This window comes from Nyctereutes procyonoides, unplaced genomic scaffold, assembly GCF_905146905.1.
Source record: "Nyctereutes procyonoides isolate TBG_1078 unplaced genomic scaffold, NYPRO_anot_genome, whole genome shotgun sequence".
Taxonomy (NCBI): Eukaryota; Metazoa; Chordata; class Mammalia; order Carnivora; family Canidae; genus Nyctereutes; species Nyctereutes procyonoides.
In genome coordinates this window covers 32,711,923-32,736,440 of record NW_026575051.1, presented here as the reverse complement: position 1 = coordinate 32,736,440, position 24,518 = coordinate 32,711,923, and the positions used below count along the sequence as shown (strand labels likewise).

The 24,518-nt window shown below is 34.1% G+C and overlaps 1 protein-coding gene across 1 annotated transcript in view; it reads right to left on the bottom strand.

The window, feature by feature from the left end:
* Positions 1 to 24,518, bottom strand: part of COL19A1 (collagen type XIX alpha 1 chain) — a 303,786-nt gene that overhangs the window by 116,055 nt on the left and 163,213 nt on the right. The window contains exon 15 of the mRNA XM_055329613.1: positions 20,479 to 20,532. Within this exon, the coding sequence (XP_055185588.1) occupies positions 20,479 to 20,532 (54 nt within the window). The remainder of the gene's footprint in view (positions 1 to 20,478; positions 20,533 to 24,518) is intronic.

Sequence of the window (24,518 nt, the reverse complement as noted above, 5' to 3'; positions counted from 1 at the left end):
ACATACATGTATACATATATATATTAATAGTGTCATATTTTGAAATTTGTAAGAATCATTTTTATATGTGCCCTTTAACATTTTTGTACTCAGTAATTTTGTACTCTATCTTTGTTGGGAGTGTGTGTGTGTGTGTGTGTGTATTTTTGTGTAGATATTTCCAAAGGAAAACATTTCTAAAGTAGCAAAATATAGAAGTACAAAAAGTACAAGGCTATTTATTATATTACAAGGCAAAGTCTCAATTGTGTTTTTTCAGGTTTTGTATATTGGAGTCTAATGTTGTTCAAATCTTTCATCCAAGGAAAGAACTAATGGCCCAAGGAATTCAGGAATTTAGCACCATTTTTTTTTCTCTGTTAGAAAACCTTCACCCTGTAAAATGCCAATTCAATTAGTAACATATGGTAAGTGCTGTAATAGCATAACTCACTTGCAATGTTTTAATTCATGCAGCTAAATTTAAAAATATCTAATTGGGGATCATAAGGACTTCCAGTTACACGAAACATTAGTAGTATCTCTAACAACACAATAATTACAAATATTTTTGAAATGAATCTTAAAATGTAAACTCAACAAGCTGAATTAAATCTGGTCTACTGATCTAAAGTATCAGGTTCTTAGAGCTTTGAAATAGAATATCCATGTTCAATAAGCTAGATAGATAGAAACCTTAAAAAAGCCTTTTGTCATATTTCATAACATCAAGGAATGGAAAGAGAAAGAATGAAGAATCCTTATGAAACATTTGCAGTCCATAAAACATTTCAGAAAAGACTTGTCAACCTCTGCTATAAATAATTTAGTCATGATATGTTGCTGGTCTTTACATGTGTCTATATGATGACAAAGAGAAGAACCTCCCCAAACTGTTCTGTAATACCTCTAGAAATAGAAATGTTTTGGGGAGGGCCAATTATAGTAAAAGTCTATTCATCTAGCACTTTATTAAATGGAAAAGTCCACCAGATGGCACTTCCGAGCTCCCATCGGATTGTGATAAGTGATGATGTCCCAGGAGACAGGGCCACCAGTTAGCTGATATGGTACTTTTGTGCTGATGAGAAAGAAACAGCCTTCCTCCTGGTGGCTGCAGCCAAAAAGGGGGCACACAGTTGGTTAGTGGGGCACAGGCTGGATTTCAGTCCCCAAGCACCTGTTGACTGGTTGCACTTCTTCAGGGCAAATGTATTAGGTGACAAATCCACAAAAGTCTCTGGGATGCTAAAAGAACCACTAAATCTTTTCCATGGTTTTAATGCTAACAGATTTCACTGTGCTCAAATACTCGGAAATTAATATTGTAAGTGTGATATCACAATTAGCAGTTAATGAGTACCTGCCATGTGACAGGCTCTGTCCTGGCTACATTCCATGTATGTTTTTCTAATCATCACTTCAGGTTAGGCATCGTTAGTGTCATTTCTACTGCACAGCTGAAGAACCCAGGCTCAGAGAGGATGGATAGCATTCCCTGAGTCACAGAACCTGGGCTTATCCAGAAGTCTGCAGGACTCCAGAACCCTAGATCTTTGAGGGTTTGCATTGGTGAAGTGATGCAGAGGTTAATGTTTTATTAATAAAAAGTTCAGGCAACCAGATCTCCACATAAGATATGAATCTATCAAATGATGAATGGCCCTCCTTCCATTGGCAAGCTCTGTGGGTTGCTTTGGCTAACCACCAGGGCCATTCTATGGTAGAAGGATCACTTCCACCTACCAGCTAGCATTCATGTGCACAAGGTGAAGGTGTAAGTAGGGAAATAAATCAAGACAGCCCCAGACAGAGAGGGGGCTGGGCAGAGACAAAGAGGCAGAGAAGCTTTTGTACCAGTATCAGGTACAAAATCAGTATCATCTGGTGTCATTAATTTCCCACTACATTGGTTAAACTATTTTGAATATTTTGTTATACTCTATTTTTTTTAAAGTCTTATTAGGACCTATTAAATTGATTTCTGACTCACTAATGGATTGTCACACAGTTTGGAAACCTTGGCTAAAAAAAAAAGGAAACCTTGGCTATTACCGAACCAGAACTTAGCAATGGATTTGTGTTAGAACCCAACTGTTTTTTGTTTTTTTGTTTTGTTTTGTTTTGTTTTTTTTGCTCCGTGACTCTTTAACTTGCTCTGTAACTTTTTAAGCCTCAGTGTTCTTTTTGAAAAATGGAGATAATAATCCTGAACAGAAAAAAGAAAAAACTCTGAACAGAGAAGGATGTTGTAGCCAGGATAATAATATAGGATTACCATACATATTATTTTTATTGCTGTAATATTGCATATATATATATGTTATATTATTGGTGTAATATAGCACCAACAACTAATGAGATGGTCCAAAATTTTGCAGTTTTGTGACAGGTCAGCTTTAGCCATGCTAAAATTAGGCATGTTCATCTTACCTAAAGAAAACCAGTCAGCATGAACCTAAGCTCAGCTACCAAGTAAGTTATCCTTATAGATCCTTACCTGATACCTTTAACTGTATCTTGTTTGCCTGTCTAAGCACCTAGATCCAATACACAATTGCGTTTTTAATTGGGCTATACCCTAGAGCCCAATAAACACCTTTGTGTTAAAATGGATCCTCAGATCTTACAAAGATAAGTCAGACTATTGTTCACATTTTACCCATTCATTATTCCCTTTTATCTTCTTCTTCCCAAGGAGAAATCAACCAAGAGTGAGTCTTCTTTCCTTTTAGAATACTTTTTAGAGATTCCATTTACAAAATGACTTTTAGCTCCTCTCCTTGTCTTGACCTGCATTTAGATTCCAGAAGAACTAACATAGGTACCCAGGAATAAAGCAGAGCAGACAGTAAAATACTTTAACCTGGCTAACTGCACATTTCTTTTCATTATTACAAGGTTGAACTACTTTAAATGCTTCATTAGCAATACTTAATTAAAAGGAATTTTTCTACTGGTGATAAAGTTTTTGTTACAGTTTTAGCCTAAAGTCAATGTAACTCACGAAATCAGTACTTCTCTAACTCTATGATGGGGACTGTTTTTTTTTTTCCCCTCTCACTTACCCTACCCCACAGTCCCTGGTAACCACCATTCTAGTCTGTTTCTATGTTTTCAGCTTTTTTAGTTTCCATGTATAAGTCATATCAGGCAGTATTTGCCTTTCTCTGTCTGACTTATTTTACTGCTGTGTAATGCCTCAAGGTCCATCCACGTTGTCTTAAATAGAAGACTCCTTCCTAGTGGCTAATATTTCATGGTATATATACATTATGTCTTCTTTATCCATTCACTTGCTGATAATACTTAGGTTTTTCCCTATCTTGGCTATTTGAATAACGTAACAATGAACATGAAAGTGTAGATACATTTTCAATATTTTCATTTCCTTTGGATATTCATTTCCTTCCCCCAGAAGTGGGACTGCTGGCTCATATGGTAGTTCTATTGTTTACTTTTTGAGGAACCTATGGTGGCTGCATCAATATACATTCCCACAAATAGTCCAAAAGGGTTCTCTTTTCTCAGTATGCTCACCAATATTTATCTCTCTGTCTCACGCTTTTTCTTTCTTTTCTTTCTTTCTTTCTTTCTTTCTTTCTTTCTTTCTTTCCTTCTTTTTCTTTCTTTTTGGATGAGAACCACTCTTAACAGGGGTGATGTGATATTCCATTGTGATTTTGATTTACATTTCCCCAATATTAAGTGCTGTTGAGTCACTGATTTCTTACCTTGCAGAAACAATGAGTTGGTTTTATAATTCTAAAATATTTGACAAACTTTTTCTCCTCAATAATCATAACTCAGTATGCAAGAATAGTTGTTTTGACCATTTTACATATTATCTCAAAATTTTAATAATCTCAATTTTAACATATTAATCTTTACAAATTAACAATTTTTACCAATCATTGGGCCTATTGTTTCATTTAGCTTGTTTTCATTTTCTTTGTTAGCAAGAAAATCCTGATGAAGGAAGCAATAAGTGGTTTACATTTTGTGCAATCTTCCTAATCTGGGTAACTGCTCTGGAATACCTTCCTATCATTATAGCTGTGTTGTCGAAACAAACTTCTATACAAAAATTGAACTCTAAACCCCATTTGCGGACAATGTAATTCTTCATAGTTTTCTACAGCTCAGAGCTACTCATATTTGTTGGCAAAGAAGCTGAAGAAAACGATTCTTCCTTATATTGCCATCATGTACAATTGCACATATGGCAAAAGAACTGCCACGTGAGCATTACTTCAGCATTTGTCAAGACATAGTAAAAATATTTTGCTAGTTTTATTTGTCCTTTGAGTTGCTATTACCTAGTTTTTAAAAAATATGTCAAGCCATGTGATCTTTGACATACATATTCACTCAATATTTTCAAGCAAATACCTTTGATGTCATCTTTCACTAATGCCTTATCAATTGTACTTTTATTTTTGCCTCAGCAATCTAAAGTACTACTATCTAAGACATCTACAAGGCATTAATGTTTAAATATGAAGTATTGGGGGATCACTGAGTGGCTCAGTGGTTTAGCGCCTGCCTTTGGCCAAGGGTGTGATCCTGGAGTCCTGGGATTGAGTCCCACATCAGGCTCCCTGCATGAAGCCTGCTTCTTCCTCTGCCTGTGTGTGTGTGTGTGTGTGTGTGTGTGTGTCTCATGAATAAATAAGTAAAATCTTTTAAAAAAATAAAAAAAATAAATATGAAGTATTGAACATTTGCTTCAATTGGCTTTTTACATCAGTGTTCAACCTTTCAAAATGCTTTTGTTTTTGAACTTACTTATGTTTTGTGTATGAATGTTGCATATATTTTGATGGATTCATTGCTATATCAGCCAGCCCATCTCAGTAAATGACATGACATGTTTTCATATTTCACCATCAATAAACTGAACTCAATATATGGGCGATCATACTTCATAATAAAACTAATATTAATTCTTTTGATCTTTATTTCTTTGAAATCACATTTATGGTCAGCAATTAGTTTATTTCCGATGAAAATACATGTCAAAAACTCCTGTGAAGCTTGCTTTTCTATTAGTTAGTTGGGGTCAAAAATAAATAATACAAATTTTACTTCCCTAACTTGATTAAAACTTAAAATAATTTATAAAAATAAATGATTATATTTTCTCAAATTTTTTTTTTTTGGATTACAGTTGGTGAGCTAACCTCAAAATGTCACATGATTTGGTGTGGCCCTACTGTTCGTGACTTGTAGGCACTTAGCACCCTTGTGACTCTTGTGTAGTTCAACAGCACACAATTCATTTATAGCCTACTGGATGAGTCCAATAATCATGTGTTTAGAATACATAGCAATATTAAATTGTTATAAAAGTTTCTAAGCATGTATTTTTAATTTCTGTACTATCATGGTGCAGTATCACCTTGTCTGAGCACCATACTTGAATAGCACTGTATTACATAGCATCCACAGTTTATTAACTCCTATCTCTTTCATGGAGACAATCTTTTCAAATCTTCTACTTCTTTTCAAATGCTTTTTGGCTAGGTGAACAGTGTTCTAGGCTTTAAAAGAAAGCAAACACAGTTAGTTGTGAGGAAAATGCAGATAAAGCAGAGTCTATTTTCTCTGACCTTTGTCCCTTTTTCGTCTTTCTCCCTTACGTAGCTCCCCCGTGTGGGCATACTGTAGGCACATCGTCCACGGCAGTCTTGTTTCATTGTCTGACACTTCTCTACCTAATTAATCCTCTGTCCTAGTGTTGGTTTAACTCATTCCAATGTCTCCAGAAAGTGATGCTGCTGACATTTTTGTAACGGAATCAAAATGAAGTTGCTTAAGTAAAACAATTCTAAGTCATAGAATATTTTCCAAGAGTGCTCTAATTTGATTTTTCAAGGGAAGCCTGCAAGACTTTCAAAATCTGAACATGAACAATAATAAGATTTGAGGTTCATAAATTTGTTTATCTTTGTAATCGTGTTATTGTTAGCAAATGTGCCTAGTTGTTAGAAATAATGTGGCAGAAAAAGAAAGCCAGTTGTTTGTTTTTAAGAAAACCCATTACAAAAAAAAAAAAAACAAAACAAAACAAAAAACCCATTACAGGTAATTAGACCTGAAATTAAATAGCAAGATATAAAGAAGGAGTATGGAGGTGGAGCATGAGGGACATAATTAGGAATTTTGTTGAATCTTAAGAATAAAAGATTAAAAATGAAAGTATCATCCCACTAAATGCTGTTGGGAATTTACCTATTTCATTATTTGCTTCAGTTTTTCTTATACTAGAAATTATCTAATGAAAGTATATTAGACACACTCAACTCATGCAATTTTGACAAAATAAAAAATAAAGGGAATAGTGCACCATTTTCAAAATTAAATTAGAAGCATAACTTCTTTTGAATTAGTAATTTTTATGCCATCCTCATTTTACTTTGAAAAGGTTTTTATCTCTATGGCAACAATTGCAAAGAAACACACCTTATTCATTTCCATGGGCTCCTAATGAAAATGATTTTAAGCCCATAGTAAGTTAGCAGTATGGTATACAAAAATTTATAATTATAATCCCAAGGATTTATTGATAAAAAGACACAGGCAGGACTACTTATATAGTAAATCAGTCCCTTGACATTTCCTAGCTTGGGAATTATACTTGATTAGCATGTTTCAGAAATTTTATATCATTTGAGAAAAAAATAAATGACAGTTTATGGAATGTGTGTAGAGATATAAAAAGTGAAAAATTGCCAAAAGAAATAAAGATAAGAACAATTTGATTTTGGCAGTATTTTACTCTGACATCATTTACATTACACCAATAAAACAAAATTTTCTAAGAAGTTAGAATTTTTTTCTAGCAAAATGGCTTTTTACAACAAAATAAATGAATTCAGACAAATGACTGATAACAGAAGCTCTTGTCAGGTACCACCGGTGACTTGCAAAGGAAAAGAGTCACAGATAGAAAGGGTCAAGGAAATGCCTACATCTTCATCAGCTGCTTAATATAGTAACATTCTGAAGTTACACTAACAGATGCAATGTCCTGCCCCACCTTCTACCTTTTAATTTTTTTTTTAGTTTAGCTTACTCTATTTCTATATTTCTCATTGCTTTTACTTGAGTGAGTTGGGCTTGTTGTTCATGGAGGAAAAACGTAGTTGCTATAAACTTTACTTGCCTGCAAACTATGACCAATGCCACTTTTAAACAGCAAAAGTTTTATTAAGTCATTTCTAGTGCTGAAAAATTCTTTTTGTCTGAGATAAATATGCAGAATGCCTTGACTCCTACTCTGTCCGCAAGGGAGCACTCATGCCCCTCCTCTCTTCTGACATGTCCTTGAGGTTGAGGTGCTGACTCATGTTGACACATGTGCCTTGTCTTTTATTTATTATTGTTTCATGTTCCTTGCAATTGCAGCTTCTCCCTATTTGGTGACTTGTCTAAGTTTATAAATGTACTCAATTACAAAACAAAAGAAAATGACAACAAAAAACTTTTCTTTGACCTCTCTGAAGGTGTTCTTATACCATCTCTGTTTATACCTCAGCTTCTGTTTTTTTTTTTTTAGATTTATTTATTTATTTATTTATTTATTTATTTATTTATTTGACACACAGAGAGAGAAAGCTCAAGCAGGGGGAGTGACAGGCAGAGGGAGTGGGATAAGCAGACTCCCTGCTGAGCAGGGAGCCTGATGCAGGGCTCCATCCAGAACTCTGGGATCCTGACCTGAGCTGAAGGTCATGCTTAACTGACTGAGCCACCCAGGGAACCCAATACCTCAGCTTCTGAAAAGAACAGTTCATAATCCCCTAACTTTCTCAATAACTACTCTATTCTCAAGACTCATAAAAGGTCACATCTGCCTCTGCCCAGCACAGCCACTCTTAAAAACAGCCTTGTTCCAGATCACCAAAAGCTTTTCCCCAGACCCCATCCTCCCTGACTGTGAAGCTTTTCTAATCAGTTGACCATCCTCTTCTTTTCAGAACTTTTCTCTTATTCTTTTTGTCTATACAGTTGACCCTTGAACAACTCAGGGGTTAGGGGCACTGATCCCCACATAGACGAAAATCTGTGTGTAACTTTTGACTCCCCTCAAAACTTGACTGCCAATAGCCTACTATTGACCAAAAGGCTTACTGATAACAGTAACAGTTGATTAACACATATTTTACATATATTTATATACTGTGTTCTTACAATAAAACGAGAAAATATTATTATTATTATTATTTTTTATTTATGATAGTCACAGAGAGAGAGAGAGAGAGAGAGAGGCAGAGGGAGAAGCAGGCTCCATGCACCGGGAGCCCGACGTGGGATTCGATCCCGGGTCTCCAGGATCGCGCCCTGAGCCAAAGGCAGGCACCAAACCGCTGCGCCACCCAGGGATCCCCGAGAAAATATTATTAAGAAAATCATAAGGAAGAGAAAATATATTTATAGGACTGAAGAAATCCATGTAATTAAGTGGACCGACACAGTTCAAACCCATGTAGTTCAAGGATCAGTTATACTTTTAACTTTCTCATTCACCTTCCTACCCCTATATATAGTTTACTCTAATTACAAGGTTCTATCCTCCATTCTTTTCTTTCTACATTCTCTCCCTTAGCCATCCTATCTACTCTGGTGGCTTTGTCACCCATCAACTGATGACTTTCTAACAGAGAACTCTGTCCTTTTCCTTATGATCTCAACCTAGTTTTTAGTGGGATAATGCATTTCCATTTGCAGATCCTTTTGGCAGTTCTAATGCTATAGACTTGAAACTGACTCATCTCCAAAAGAATGTTTTCCTTTAGTATTTTTTACTTTGGTTAAACGCATTATCACCATTTCAGATTTGATACTTTAGTCACCACTTTTAATACTTATGTCCATTGCCTTGTTTCTGCTCATTCTCTCTCCTTAATGTCTGTCCCATCTGGTCATTTCACATTATTTTTATAAGCATGAGCTGAGTTTAGCCTTCTATTACTTATTGATTAGACTAAAAAATAGTTCTATCATTTGCTCCAATATAAAACATACTCATACTCTGTCTCCCTGTCTCCCTATCTCTATCTCTCTCATGGTGAGGTTAATATTAATCACTCTTTTTTTTTATTCTCCTCAAAAACTATTGAGGGTTCTGCACTGGTAATATTAAGGATGATGGTTATTCCACTTCTGGGTGCAGATGTTGTTGGTATCAGACTCAGTGACCAGCTACCGTGGGTGCTGGCTGCCAATGGCCTGTGCTCCTGTGCTCCTCTCGAGGTTGCCTTAGTCTACAGAACTGCCTTGACTGCAGATACCTCAGAAGGTACTGCCTTCTCCCCACCCTGTGGCTGCTGGGTATCAAAGCCTTGCCTCCTTCTCCAATGTAGGGATAAATTCTCTGGTGCCCCAGGTTACCTGATCAGATCAGGCCAAGACTAGACTTGTGAAAGCACATTTTTCCAGTCTTCCTCTTCCTTTTTCTGCTTCCTTCACTCTTACAAGTTTCTTCTGAAAACCAAGTACACAAAACTCCATCTAGATACTGCTTTTAGGGAAAAATGACCTAAGTCAACTTCCATGGTACCTCACATAAAACAGGGATTCAAATGTTTCTCAAGTAAATAAAACAGGCTTTCAGATCTATCAGAAAGAAGGTCTTCTTTCAAACATAGTTGCTTCTCTCAAAATAGTCCTTCTTACTTATTTTCTTCTTTTTCCAACTTTTTATTAATTAGCTTTTGTCTTTTCTTCCCAGTATACAGAAGGTTTACTTATAAACCTTCAAATTCTTTTAAAGATAAACCATAAACATGATTGAATAAGTATATAACTGAAATGTTTAATTTAAATTTAAACATGATTTATATGCATACTATTAAAATGTTCTTCACAAGAGATGTGGAATATTGTAGAAAACACAAGGCCAGTGGACAATCTGTAGGGACAGCCCTCTCTATAACAGAAAGTGGGGTGATATTTCCTTCAATGGTATTTTGCTCTTTTCATCATATTTTCTGCAGTTAATATTCTTAAGGTGGCATTATTATTATTGAATAAAATATTATTGAATTTACATAAATTATATGTGTTTATATTGTTGAATTTTATGTGCATTTGAGGCATTAAATATACGTTGAGATATTCTTTTTCACAGTCCCATAGATGCACTGTTAATATCCCTAACAATGCAAATACAAACAACAATCCTTGCTTGTGTTCAGGTGTGTACAGTTTAGTGATTTTAGAATTGCAGATGATGAACAACATAGTATGGCATGTTGCATACTCTTATGAATTTTAAAAGTGTGATAAAAACACAGATATATACACACACATATATATGATTTGCTGAATTTATCAAAAATATCAAACAGATGTCAAATGTATCTATAACTAGTCATGAAAAAAATCCAAGTAAAAGTTTACTATTTTTTTTTAAGGAAAATTAGGAAAAGTAGGTTCTAGGCTGTTTCTGGAAAAATTCAAGAACTATTTTAAATGCTATTAGGCCAAGAATTTAGAAATAAGAATACTGTATAATTTACTTATATTCCATAAAGGAGACACTTCCAACTTTTCTTATAATTGTTATATCACATTTATTTTACAATGGCTCTATTCTCCCCTGAAAATTGAAATATAACATATTGAAAAAAATAAAGTTCCATAAAATTAAATTTGTTTTCAGAATTCTGTGCTACTACCCAAGGTAACTCAAAATACTATGGAATTTTATAAAGTTGAGGTCTTGTATTGTTTACTAGAAACATAATGCTGGCTTTCAAAGTCATTAGGCCATAAAAATGTTTCATAATCCAAACGTTTTGCATTTCTGAAAACTTATATGTTTGTATTTCCCAAACTGATTAATAACTTGTAATTAATTCTTGGTTTTGGCAGCTACCTACATATATATTCACTGTGTGCCAAATGGATAAATAGCTTTGTACTTGACATTCCCAGTGGTAAATGTACCAAATAGCTACTAATGTGTTCAGTGTGATGTTCTGAATAATGATACTTATGCAGGAATTTAGCATACTGTCACTTTAGTGGAAAGTGCCTTCTCCTTTTCCATTCTCTTTAAGTGTTTCTTTGACTAGGTAGTTTATATTTATAAGATTCATTCATAGAACACCTGTCATCAGACTGCATTCAAAGTGTTCCTGGCTTAGTCTCCTAACATGCCTAGGGCTAAGCTGTGATGAAACAGATAAATTTAGATTAGAATCTTGAATGATTTGCCTGAAGTCACAAATTAATCCAATCCCACAGCTGGAAAAAGAACAGACCAGACTCTCTGCCCCACCCCCACCTCCTGCCCCCTGTTCCCCACTGACCAGCCAATGCTTGTTCTCAACTGTTGGTGCTGGATAAGCAGGGCATGGGCACAGAATATTCACTCTTTACGATGTGTGGAGACCACAAAAGGATCAACTGTACCTATCTACATTTGTCTCTTTATCATGTGTGGTTTTAATGAACAAAATAAATGGCTTTGGTCAAATTCCCAATATTCTCCATTTTAAAGACATGAAAATCTGGGTTTTAGAATGGAACCACAAAACAGACAGTAAGGGCTTTTTATTATACAGAATAGTTAGAGATTAATAGCCTGAAGCCTTGAAGAACTGTTGAATGTTTCCAGACCTCAGTTTCATTATTTGGTGGACTAGAATGACACTATTGATGCCTTTCAGCTCTAAAATCTGACAACTGGATGTCCCTAGAATGGGCCCCGAAACCCATCCTCTGAAGGAGCTCCCTGCCTGTGTGGGCCTCAGGGACTGTGTCTCTAGTTCAAAGGAGCCTCATAAGATGGTGTGCTTCTTCTACAGCAGACACCAGGTCTTGGGCCTTAAATAAATAAATAAATAAATAAATAAATAAATAAATAAATAAATAATAAATAAGCCATTCAGAATCGGAGTCTGTATTAATCCAATAACAGCTGATAAAGCTATTCTGTTGCGATATAAATGGTGTCATTTGACTCTTTCTTTAAATGAATAAGAACCTCAGTTCCCTGTGGTTTAACGATCTATATAAGTATTACTATAATAAAACCATTGGTTACAATCTCTTTTTCTTGTTACAGCCTTCCCAGGGCACTTTGTGTCTTCTGCTTCAAGTGAATTGCAGAGACTCACTAATTAGAGTGAAGTTTACCGCAATGGACCCCAGGCACACTGTCATTAACTAGCTGTGATACTTATCTGAGCAGTGGCCTGTTCTCAAAAAGTCTGGACTACATCTCATACTATGTCTTTTTTCACCAGATCCTAATTAGACTGAGCTAGAAGTTGTCTCCCAATGTCTTTTTGTTCCTTTACCTTTCCTACCAGTTAGAGTGTGAGGCAAAAGTAGAGAATTCTTGTCCTTGCTATACAACTACCCCTTTGTGAACATTTGTTTGACATTTACATGTATTAGCCTCTCTCACTTCTTCCTGCTTTACTCTATGGCTTCAGCAACTATATTTAATGTAGCTTTGATGGACACCAAGCTACTGTGAGGAGTAACTGGGTGGCAGGACACTAGGAGAAAATAGTGAAGTACAAATTTTCAGATAAAACACCAGTGTCATTCCTTGAACTTAAAAAAAAATATTCTCTGAAATTCTGGTTGTATATCCTGAGAAGTATCTAACTGACAATATTAAAAAATCTCACAAGCATTAAATCATACCTTATTATGTAATCAGTTGATGAAGTGACATGCTTAATAATGAATCACTTGCTATGGGGACTTCATCAGTTAGGACAAGCAGAAGAAATATGCAAAATAATGAATATACACTTTTGCTCCAAGAAATGTATCATATAATAAAAGTAAGAAGACTACTATGCTCTTCTTATATTCTATTCTTATTTCTCAATTTTTGAAATAGGGTATAAAATAATGAAAGCATATAGATGACTTTATATTTACTTATTTATACACACATAAAACACCCAACACACATAAAAATAACTGAATAAAGTCAGATAACAAATGTACAAAATCTGTATATGAGATATATGATGACATAGACACTTATAATGTTTGAATGCTTTACATTCCTAGTAGAAATGGTACTTCATATAAAAAGAATATAAATGCAAAATAAACCATCATATGATTTTTACATATGGTAGGAATCATATTACACTATATATTTTTTTCTCCCAAAGTGACTATTTTAACTCAGTAAGTTATCTCAATTATATAATGTTGAACTTTTGTAAGTGTTCATTAAAATAGTCTTATAGGTAAACTGGGGATAGTTAGATAATTCTAAATGGTAAATGAGTTTCTAGAAAGACAGCAAATAAAGACAGAGATAGCAGTATCAGATATTGAAATAATAGTGAAGGTTCCCCAAAGTATCCTATGGAGCTTTGCAAATAGAAGTGCAAGGATAGATGTAAATGTGATCATTTTTATTCTCTGAGTTTTATATTTGGTTTTGTACATTCAAATGAGATATTGGGGAAAAGTTGCATAGCCCTTGGAATCTGGATAAGGTACACAACTTCGTAGCAACCAGCTACGAAGGATCAAAGATGGTATTTTTAAGAAACTCTCAAGGTAATTCTCAAGGAGAAATTGTTAGGAAATTTCAAAGGAAGTAAATAGAAAAAATGTCATCAGTATGCCAGGAAGCTTAAAACATGTGCAATAAACACAAACCATTATTTGTAGAATGTAGAACTTCTAAGATCTATTTACAACATTTATATATACATATTTATATATGGATCCAAGCAAAGAAAGAAGATGCTTTTTCCCTGTATTTATGTTCTACCGATGACCAGAATTAAAACAATTATTTAAAAATTTGTTGAATTTTTCCTTTTAGCAATACAAATTTTTGGTACATGATACCAGAAATAGCATTAGTGAGTGAGCAGAATTATGGATACACTCACTATGCATTTTAAAGGTCAGTGTCAGTTTCAATACATAAAGATTAAAAGATAGTCTTATATTTCTTTTTCATCATAATGTGCAACTAACCAAATTACTTCCTGAAGCTGGAAACTCATCATTATTCATTCTTTTCTCTATCAGACTCTTCCTTAAAATTCAAGCCCATGTAAAATAATTTAATCCCAACTATAGACAATTGTTAGTGGTTTCTACCAGACTCTGAATTCACTTCATTGGAACTATGAGGTCATAATGTACTGTGGAATAAGCCACCCTAAAAAAAAGAAGAATTATTTTTTACTATAAAATTTCTGTTCAAGATCAAAATCATAATCAAGCAACAAAAAAAATGCATGAGTGAGGTATCATCTTGGTCCAACCAAGTAAACTTATATTTGAGATAGTAACTAGCTGACTCCCCAAGAAAATGTTTTTCTGTTTTGTCTTTTTTTTTTTTTTTCAGAGACCTAGAATGATTTCTTGAAAAAGTTCATGGTAGTTTTATGCCAACCTTGAGACTGTTCAGACATACTCTTTATGTGATGAACAAGGAAAAACCCAAGGTCACATTAAAATAATATTTTTTTATATATTTTGGGAAATTCTATTAAGAATATTAGGAATCTCTGCAAGAATCTACATCTTAGGGAGAACTTTTATAAACACCAGTTCTTTTGAGATATTTCATATAAACTTCTAAGAAAATGCTCAGTTGTCTGAAATACCCCACTTTTCACTAAAATACTTTTCTGGGCTTCCATCCAGTTCCTCCACCAGATTCCCCATTGCTGTCTTCTTTCCTCACAATTCACCCCTTTCTTGCAATTTTCATTTCTAATGCTCTCTTGATTATTCAACAAAACTTCTCTCTCAGCTGGCACCAATTTCAGCCACCTCTACTTTTATCCAACATTTTTCCTCTGACATTGTTCCAAATTTGAATCCTGTTCAACCCCCATGCATCCTGAAATGTTCTTCTGTTAACTTCTTGGTCCCTGCAGTGTCCTGGCCCTTATTATGGCCCTTCTCTGACCTCCTCATGGGTTGAACATCTTTTTGGCCCCCTCCTATTCTCCTTTACTTCTCTCTGATATACTCTTACCTGTGCTTTAGGGTCAGTGCTAAACATTAATTGAATTTTAAGAATTGTGTTAATGTATAAGGATGTGAGACTTACAAATGTGCCAGCCAAAAGTTTTATCTGTAGGACTTTGAAAAGATAACAAAGTTAAAAATATATATATATATTATATTTATATATATTTATAATATATATATATTATATTTATATAATGGCCTATGACGGAATCAAGGAAGAAAATCAGGAGGTTAAGAAAAAAAGCCCCAAACATTTCAGATATATATTTCCACCAAATGTTATTGAGGTTAAGAGAAGCTTTTAAGTACGAGAAGCATACTGCTACATATTTTATTGAATGAACACCTTATAATATAAGATTTAGCAGCTTAAAAGTCAGTGAAAAGAATACAATCAACTAACACAAATTTGAAACAGAATTTTGATGTATTTCTTGGAGAAAAAGTGTTCTTATTGTGCTCATAGAAAACTGTACACAAAGGGTAAAAGAGAAAATAAATTTATCAATCAGAATCTGTATGCCTTAATAAAAATAAAAATAGTTATATTAACATGTTTTTATTTTGTTTGATATTTTTTAAAGTATGTTTAGATGTGATACCTATATTTATTTTTCTGTTTCTGTGACACCTATGCTTGTAACTAACCATAATTGTGAGATATTGGTAGAGCAAAAGTTATTATCTATTTAACCTTTGAGGAAAATGAAGAAGTCAATGATTTATTTAAAATTAAATGTTCTCCTTTCATTAAAGACATCTTTGACTAGGAGTAAGATGTATAAGATTTGCCACATATTTTATACATCATTTCAGTTAATTTAATGATAGGCAAATCCCTCCTGGTCAAACACCTGCAATCAAAATATAAGAGTTTTGTTGACAATGTGCCAATAAAAAATAATTTTAAATTCATAGATTTTCCTATTGTTTTCTATTTCAAGTTTCAGTGAAATGGAAAAACTACTGGCCTTGATCTTAGCTTGCAGTATGTGTGTATAAGTACGTGTGTATGCACACACATATACATACAAGCAAATTAATATGTCTAAAAGAGCTGAATGCTACCTAACTCTTGAGCAGAGAAGAAACGGTAGCACCAAGGTTGACCTAACTGAAAATATGTAAGAATGCTAATTTCTTAAATTAGTTTGCTTCCCTTTTAAGTAGCTTATAAAGCAGAATAAATCATGGATTGTATTTGAAATAATCATTTGTAAATGTGGATAATGTCAATAATATCTATTCCAGCTTCTTTTCTCAATAAATATGGTACTTATGAAAGGTGATAGCAATAATGACAAGCCATCCCTAACTGTATTCATAAAATACTTTTACATTCTTTAACTTCTGACACTATTACTCTTGATAGAAGATAAAAAATAAAAGTAATATTAAATTATTGGAAATATACATATTTATAAATGGAGTAAATTTGCATAAAGTAGTGGTTTGAACTTTATAATTTGAGTATGTTCCTCCATAATCTTATCACAAAGAATACATAAATTTATTCTTTAATCCTCCTTCCTCTGAAATGCAAGCTTTGAGAGAGTACAATTTCAATTTGAAGCATTATTATTTTTAAAAAGCCTCATTGGAATATTTTTTTTCATTTCAGCTAGTACCTGACAAGGACTCTCATAATTATCTTACAAGCCAAATTAAGAAATGTGGGTGGGAAGAAGGTAGAGTTTAATGTATTTGTACATGATTTAATTATCATGCCTCAAGAACATCAGTGGTAATCAAAATGGTAGCCTTTGCTGGTGTTATGTGAAATTATCAGGTTCTATTCTGTTCCTGAAAGATTTCTGTTCCTGAAATCTTTATTAAAGATTTGCAAGAAGACTTAAAGGATAGGCTTATCAAATTTTAAGGTAACATAAAGCTGGGAGCTATTTCACTGGAAAAGAAAACTAATAGAATGATGTTAGGGACTCAAATCCAGAAGAGGAAATTTAACAATGACAAGGATCAGTTTCTTCTCTGTGATTCAAAAAGGCAACTGTACAACAGGATGGATGACCATCTGGCTTGGCAGAAGTTTTCATTAAAATAAGAGAGGGAACACGAAATTGACCACATATCAGTACAAGTCAAAAGTACACTATCATTGCACACTTAAACATTTGCTAAGAGGGTATATTTCATGTCAAATGTTCTTACCACACACCCACAAACAACTCTGCCTTAGGAGAATAATTCAGATATAATGCCCTTGGCCTAGCCTCACCTGCTTAGCTCTATAATTTCCATCTTAAACCTCCTATGGAGTATAAGATTTGGGAATTGAAACTAAAAATCTGTTTATTACTATGTTTTTCTACTTTATTGAATTACAGTGGACTAAAAATTATATATACTTAAGGTATACAATTTGATGATCTGATATACATTGTGAACTATTCACCATGACCAAGATAATTAACATATCCTTCACCTCACACATAATTACCTTTTCTTGTGGTGAAAACACTTAAGATCTACCCTTTTAGCAAATTTCAAGTATACAATACAATATTAATTATACTATCATTGTTGTACATCTCCAGAACTTATTTATCTTGCATAACTAAAACTTTGTACACTTTTTTTGGATATATCCTTTTTTTAAAAAAAAATTATTCATGAAAGACACACAGAGAGAGAGAGAGAGAGAGAGGCAGAGACACAGGCAGAGGGAGAAGCAGACTCCATGCAGGTAGCCTGATGTGGGATTCAATCCCGGGTCTCCAGGATCAGGCCCTGGGCTGAAGGTGGCGCTAAACTGCTGAGCCACCCACGCTGCCCAACTTTGTACACTTTTAACAACATCTCCCTCTATCCCCCTCATCCCAGCTCCTAGTAATCACCATTCTTTTCTCTGTTTCTATGAATTTGACATTTTTGGATTTAGACATATAAATGAGAACATGCAGTATTTGTCCTTCTGTTTCTGGCTTATTTCACTTAGCATAATGTCCTCCCATGTTCACCCATGTGCTCACAAATGGCAAGATTTCCTTCTTTTTTAAGACTGAATAATATTTCATTGTGTGCACTTGTGTGTATGTATGTTTGTAATCACATTTTCTTTATCCATTCATCTGTCAATACACATTTAAGTTGTTTTGCATATCATGAGAATGCAGATGTTTCCTTGAAATTATCATTTCCTTTGGATATATGCCCATAAGTGAAATTGCTGGGTTATAAGGTAGTTGTATTTTTAGTTTTTTGAGAAAACTCCATATTCTTTTCCACAGTGGCTGCACCAATTTACATTCCCACCAAGAGTGCACCAGGGTTCCCTTTTCCCTTCATCCTCACCAACACTTGTTACCTCTTGTCTTTCTGATAACAGCCATTTTAACAGATATGAAAACATCTCATTATGGTTTTGATTTACATTCCCTGGTGATTAGTGATGTTTAGACCTTCTTATGTACCTGCTGGTCATTTGTATATCTTCTTTTGAGAAATGTCTATTCAGGTTTTTCGCCCATTTTTAAACTGGGTTACTGGGGGTTTGCGATTGTGTTGCATGAGTTCCTTATATATTCTGGATATTAATTAGGAGGTATAATTTATCACTCAGTTTCCAGGAAAGGAGAGTTACTAGAAAGGAAGTGTCCTCTGGATGCTGAACATAGAAATTAACTCAGGCACATGGCCTTTGATGTAATTAGACATCTTGGCGATAGTTGGGCGAAAACAGAAGAAGCAGCCTGGAAATTAACTTCACAAGGTAATTTCCTCTGGTCTTCTGTTCCCAATGAGTTAAGTGCTTAAGGCAGACTAAAAGCCTCAGTCCAGATAAGTAATTTTCTATTTTTCTCCCTGACACTATTTAAACTTTGATTAGGTAGATTAATGAACTCCTGAATAGAGGTGCTGGAGAGCCAAAGGGGAAACAATAGTTGTATATACAGTTTTTGGGGGAGCAGAACTCAAATAGGACTATCTTATAAATATTTGTTTAAGATATCAGCATAGATCCACTTATTGGCAATTTGTCCTTTACAAGTTGCTTAAAGAAACCTCAGTTTCTCTGTGAGGATGATAGTATTACATACCTCATAGAACTACTGTGAGAAATAAATAAATGAAATAATATATGAAGCATTTAGCACATTATAAGTAGCCCATAAATCTTAGCCATTATTCACAAAACTTTTCCTTTTATTTTCTTAACCATTAAAGCCTATTAAGCCCTTTTGTGTTCACTAAACTAGCCATTCAGAATAAAAAAGTAAACATAGAGTTTCTTAGTTTTTAATTTTGACTTTTGTCCAAATCAAATCTTAATTGTATCATCAAAAATTTAAAAAAATACACAGAAGCACATCAGCTCAATCTTAAACTCCAACAGAAGTATATTGTCTATAATACAAGGGTATACTCGTCACATTTTGCTCTGCCCTAGATAAGACCACACATGTTCAATCCCATTCCTGATACCCTCTGAAAGTCCATGAGTATTTTCTGGGAAATACTATCAGCATGCTGGGAGTCAGGAATCCATATAAGAGAGAATTAAGAGAAATGGTATTTTATTAATCTAATAAAAGGTAAACCTTGGTAAACTACACCACTGGTTCCCAAATATGTGAAGAATTCTGATATACTTGAGGCAAAAGACTTATTTGCCAGAGGACAGAACTGGGAATTATAAACAAAAATGACTAAAAAAGAGATTTCAGGTTAATATCCTAGGACACTAAAAGAGAATGTGGGATTTAGAATCAGAAGCTTCATATTCACATCCTAGCTCTACTTTTTATTAGCTCTTTGACTTTAGGCAAATCATCTAAACTCTGAGTCATATAATCCTCACCTATAAGGTAACAAAAATTATTAATAATAATAATATAAACAAGCACATAAAATGTTTCAAACCATTAATATGATTTAAAAATAGTAAGAACAATAATAAGCCATTATATGGGATGATCCACAACTGAAAGTGAAGCTTACTGAAGTGAAGCTTATCCATTATCATTGCAGGGGTTCCCTTTACAGGAGGAAGGTAAGACTAACTATTGCAACTGCAATTTATTCACTTACTACATATTTTATCTCAAAGGCAGTAAACTGTGATGAAAGAAGAATTAGAAAGCATCACTAATGTCAATAATTTAATTCAATTAAAGACTGGAGTTAATATCCACAGTCTTTACAGTATTCATGAACAGGCGAGAACTCCAAAAGATACTCATCAACTTAACTCTGCAAAGATCAGCTTAACTCAAAAACCCCAAAATATGACCAATGTGCCCCAGATCAAATTACAGTTAATTCATTTCACCTCAACTATATCTCTACATTTGTGCTGCCAATCTTGAAAGTATACAGAACTTTCTGGATTGCAAAAGCTCTGTCAAAATCTCAAATTTCAGCCTTTGGATAGTTAATACTCTCCTTATGCCCATCTGCTTGTTATATTTTGGGGTTATTTTTATTAATGTTCAGAAATAAGTAAGCCCTGAGATAGTAGTGCCTGCCAGTTGTTCCAAGTTTACTTACCCTCTGACCTTCTTTTCCAGGTGGACCCTGTGGGCCTTGTATACCCAAGGAACCCTATAGGGAGCAGAAAGAACATATGTTAATAACTGTTTTAAGTACACCTGCCTCACAAAGAATGTTATGAAAAGTAATATCTATCTTATTGATTAAAAAAACTTTTAAAGTGATTTGAGACCCTGTAATATATTAATAATGATAAATTGTTCTGTGACTGATTTGTCTTTGGAGCTAACTCCAGAGAAGAAAAAAAAAAGCAATTCCAAATCAGGTGTGAGGCTAGTGTTCACTTCCAGACTCCAGACTTCCTTCTTTTCTGACTCCCATATGGTCAGAACTATGTTTCACCAAACTACCATAAATAAGTAGTAACAATATTTGCAAGCAGGAAAAAAATGTCCTTTCAATATTTGAACTCTATAAATAAAGCCACATTTTTGGTTGAGAGTATCTCTTCTAAGTATCCTCCAAAAAACCCATGGTTATAACATTGGCTTCAACATATGTCTTTTCACAACATTTAATTTTTGATATCAGAGACATTATTTAATACTCTCTCACAACATTATCAGGAGGCAGAAAAAAATTAGTGATTTTTTTCAGATTTTAAAAAAGACCCAGGAAATCCCAAGTGCTGTTAATCTGTAAGTCAAGTTTCCTGATTGTCACAGGTACTTTTATATAGAAATTCTTACTCAGCATGAAACTCAAAATGATGGTATAACTATTTTTTTTTAAATTGTCAGTAGTTAATGCTCTCAAAGTTTCTTTTTAGCTCTCCTGATGCTTCCCCCTTCCCTATTCAAGGTTTTAAATGTGGCCATTTAGGCTTATTTTCTTCTCAGTATGCAATCTCTTGCCATGATCTCATATACCATGGGCTTTGAATATTCTAGGCTAGGGATTCCAAGATTTACAACCTGGGTTATTTTCTGAGCTGCAGAGCCACGTTTCCAACTGCCTGCTTGAGACACTCTATTTCACAGGCATCTGAAATTTAGCACATCAAATACTGGACTTAGGACCTTCTTCTTCCAAACTGGATTCTCTTCCAGCATTCTCCAACTCAGTAAATTCACACAACATCCTGTTTAGTGCTTATGCCAGAGATCTGGAACTCATCTTCCATACTTCCTTCTCTCAAATTTCTCTTCCACATCTAGTTACCAAATTTGGTTGGTGCATCTCCAAAGTATATTTGGAACCATTTATTTCTTTTCATTCCTATAGCTCCAATCATCACTTCTTGCTTGCTCATCCGTAAGAGCTTCCTACTTGAACCAGACACCAACCCCTCCATTCTCCACATCATGCCAAACTTATCTTAAGAAAATCTAGCCTGAAAAAAAAAAAAAGAAAGAAAGAAAATTCGGCCTGATCACAATTCTAGACTTCAAGCTGTATTACAAAGCTATTGTCATCAAGACACATATGGTGCTAGCACAAAAACAGACACATAGGTCAATTGAATGGAATAGAGAACCCAGAAATGGACCCTCAAACACATGGTCAACTAATCTTTGACAAAGCAGGGAAGAATATCCAATGGAAAAAAGATAGTCTCCTCAACAAATGCTGTTGGGAAAATTGGACGGCTATGTGCAGAATGACACAAGACCACTTTCTTATATCAGACACAAAAATAAATTCAAGATGGATAAAAGACCTCAATGTGAGACAGGAATCCATCAAAATCCTATAGAACACACATAGCAACCTCTTTGACCTTGGCCATAGCAACTTCTTAGTAGATGTGTCTCCAGAGGGACAAAAACAAAAATGAACTACTGGGACTTCATCAAGATAAAAAGCTTCTGCACAGCAAAGGAAAAAAATCAACAAAACAAAAGGCAACATGCAGGATGGAAGAAAGTATTTGCAAATGACATGTCAGATAAAAAAGACTAGTATCCAAAATCTCTTAAGAACTTATCAAACAAAACAAAAACAAAAACAAAAACAAAAAAAAGAACTTATCAAACTCAACATCCAAAAACCAAAAAGTCTAGTCAAGAAATGGGCAGAAGACATGAACAGACATTTCTCTGAAGACCACATACAAATGGCTAAAAGACACATGAAAAAATGCTAAACATCACTTATCATCAGGGAAATACAAATCAAAACTACAACGAGATACTACCTCATGCAGTCAGAATGGCTAAAATTAACAACTCAGGAAAAACAGATGTTGGCAAGGATGCAGAGAATGGGGAGTCCTCTTCCACTATTGGTGGGCATGCAAACTGGTATAGCCACTGTGGAAAACAGTATGGAGGTTCCTCACAAAGTTAAAAATAGAACTACTCTATCATCCAGCAATTCCATCACTAGATATTTACCCAAAGGAGACAAAAAGCCTAATTCAAAGGGATACATGCACCCCAATGGTTATAGTAGCATTAGCAACAGTACCCAAATTATGGGAACAGCCCAGATATCCATCGACTGATGAATGGATAAAGAAGCTGTGGTGTGTGCACACACACAAACACACTCAGCCATCAAAAAGAATAAAACTTGCCATTTGCAACAATGTGGGTGGAACTAGAGTGTATTATGCTAAGCAAAATAAGTCAGTCCGAGAAAGACAAATACCATACGATTTCACTCATATGTGGAATCTAAGAGGGAAAAAACCTGAATAAACATAGGAGAAGGGAAGGGAAAATAAAAGATAAAGGCAGAGGGAGCTGCAAATCATAAGAGACTCTCTACTATAAAGAACAAGTAAGGGTTGCTGGAGGGGAGGTTGGCAGGGGATAAGGTAATTAAGGAGGGTACGTGTGAGCTCTCTGTGAGTGAAAAAATTCATACTGGAAAATCTATTCGTTTAAATAAGTTTTTGAGTATAGCCAGGGTACCTGGGTGGCTCAATGGTTGAGTGTCTGCCTTTGGCTTAGGTTTTGATCCCATTGTCCTAGGATCAAGTTCCACATCAGACTCCTTGCAGGGAGCCTGCTCTCCCTCTGCCTATGTCTCTGCCTCTCTCTGTGTATCTCTCAAGAATAAACAAATTTTTTAAAAAGTTTTTGGGTAAGCCAATAATTTTCAAAGAGTTTTACAAATATTATGATTAACCTATCATATATTAAATGGCTAAATGATTTGGAATAAATGAGAAATCTAGTAATAGTCACATAAATCTGAATTTACTTCCATTCCAGAAGAAACATTCTTTTGCTTACCTAATTTTTAAAATTTAGGATACGTTTTTACATTATGAATTTTTTCTTTAAAAGTTGTAGTTACCTTTAAACTAAAACATCAGATGTGCTTGTGTTAGCCTATAATTATTTATTACGTATATATTAATTTTTTGTTTTTATAGAAGAAACTTTTAATAAATGTCATAATGTGCATATTGCCATCTAATTTTATTTTGAATTTATAAAGTTATAAATATGTAAATTTTCCTTCAGATAACTTTCATTTGATCAAAGTTCAGTATTTAATAAAATTACACTAACTCGTTTTCCAAAAACATTAATACAAAAAATTCCGCATGTATCACAAATCCTCAGTGTTTCCTCAAATCTTTCTAATTCCTTCCCTATAAAACACTAGTAAAATATATGTATTTATTACTTTCTTTTATCTATTCTTGGTATAATTTAATGTTATAGGGGCATCTAAAGCCTATGTTTTATTGATTTAAGCAGGAATAAAAAACAAGGAATGAAAAAAGTGGTAAGTTCTGCTTGTTTTTTTTTTTTTTTTTTTTTTACAAAAAAATGTCTGCCAAACAATATATAACCAAGGAAAGTTGGCCAGTTAAGCCAAATTTAGGATGGCACATTTATTATGTGTATAGGAAAAATAATTTTTAAAATCCAAAAATACCAAGTATTAATTATAATATAATTACAGGGAGTTATGTCATTTTTTATAAGACTGACACAATCTTGGCTCTAGATTAAACTCCTTCCTTTTACCCTTAGGAAAGTATTATCATTTCATGAATAGTCAAACTTATATATAACATTTTTGATATCCTTCCAAATGTTGACAGCTCTTTCAGTGTTTTTAAACATGAGCTACTA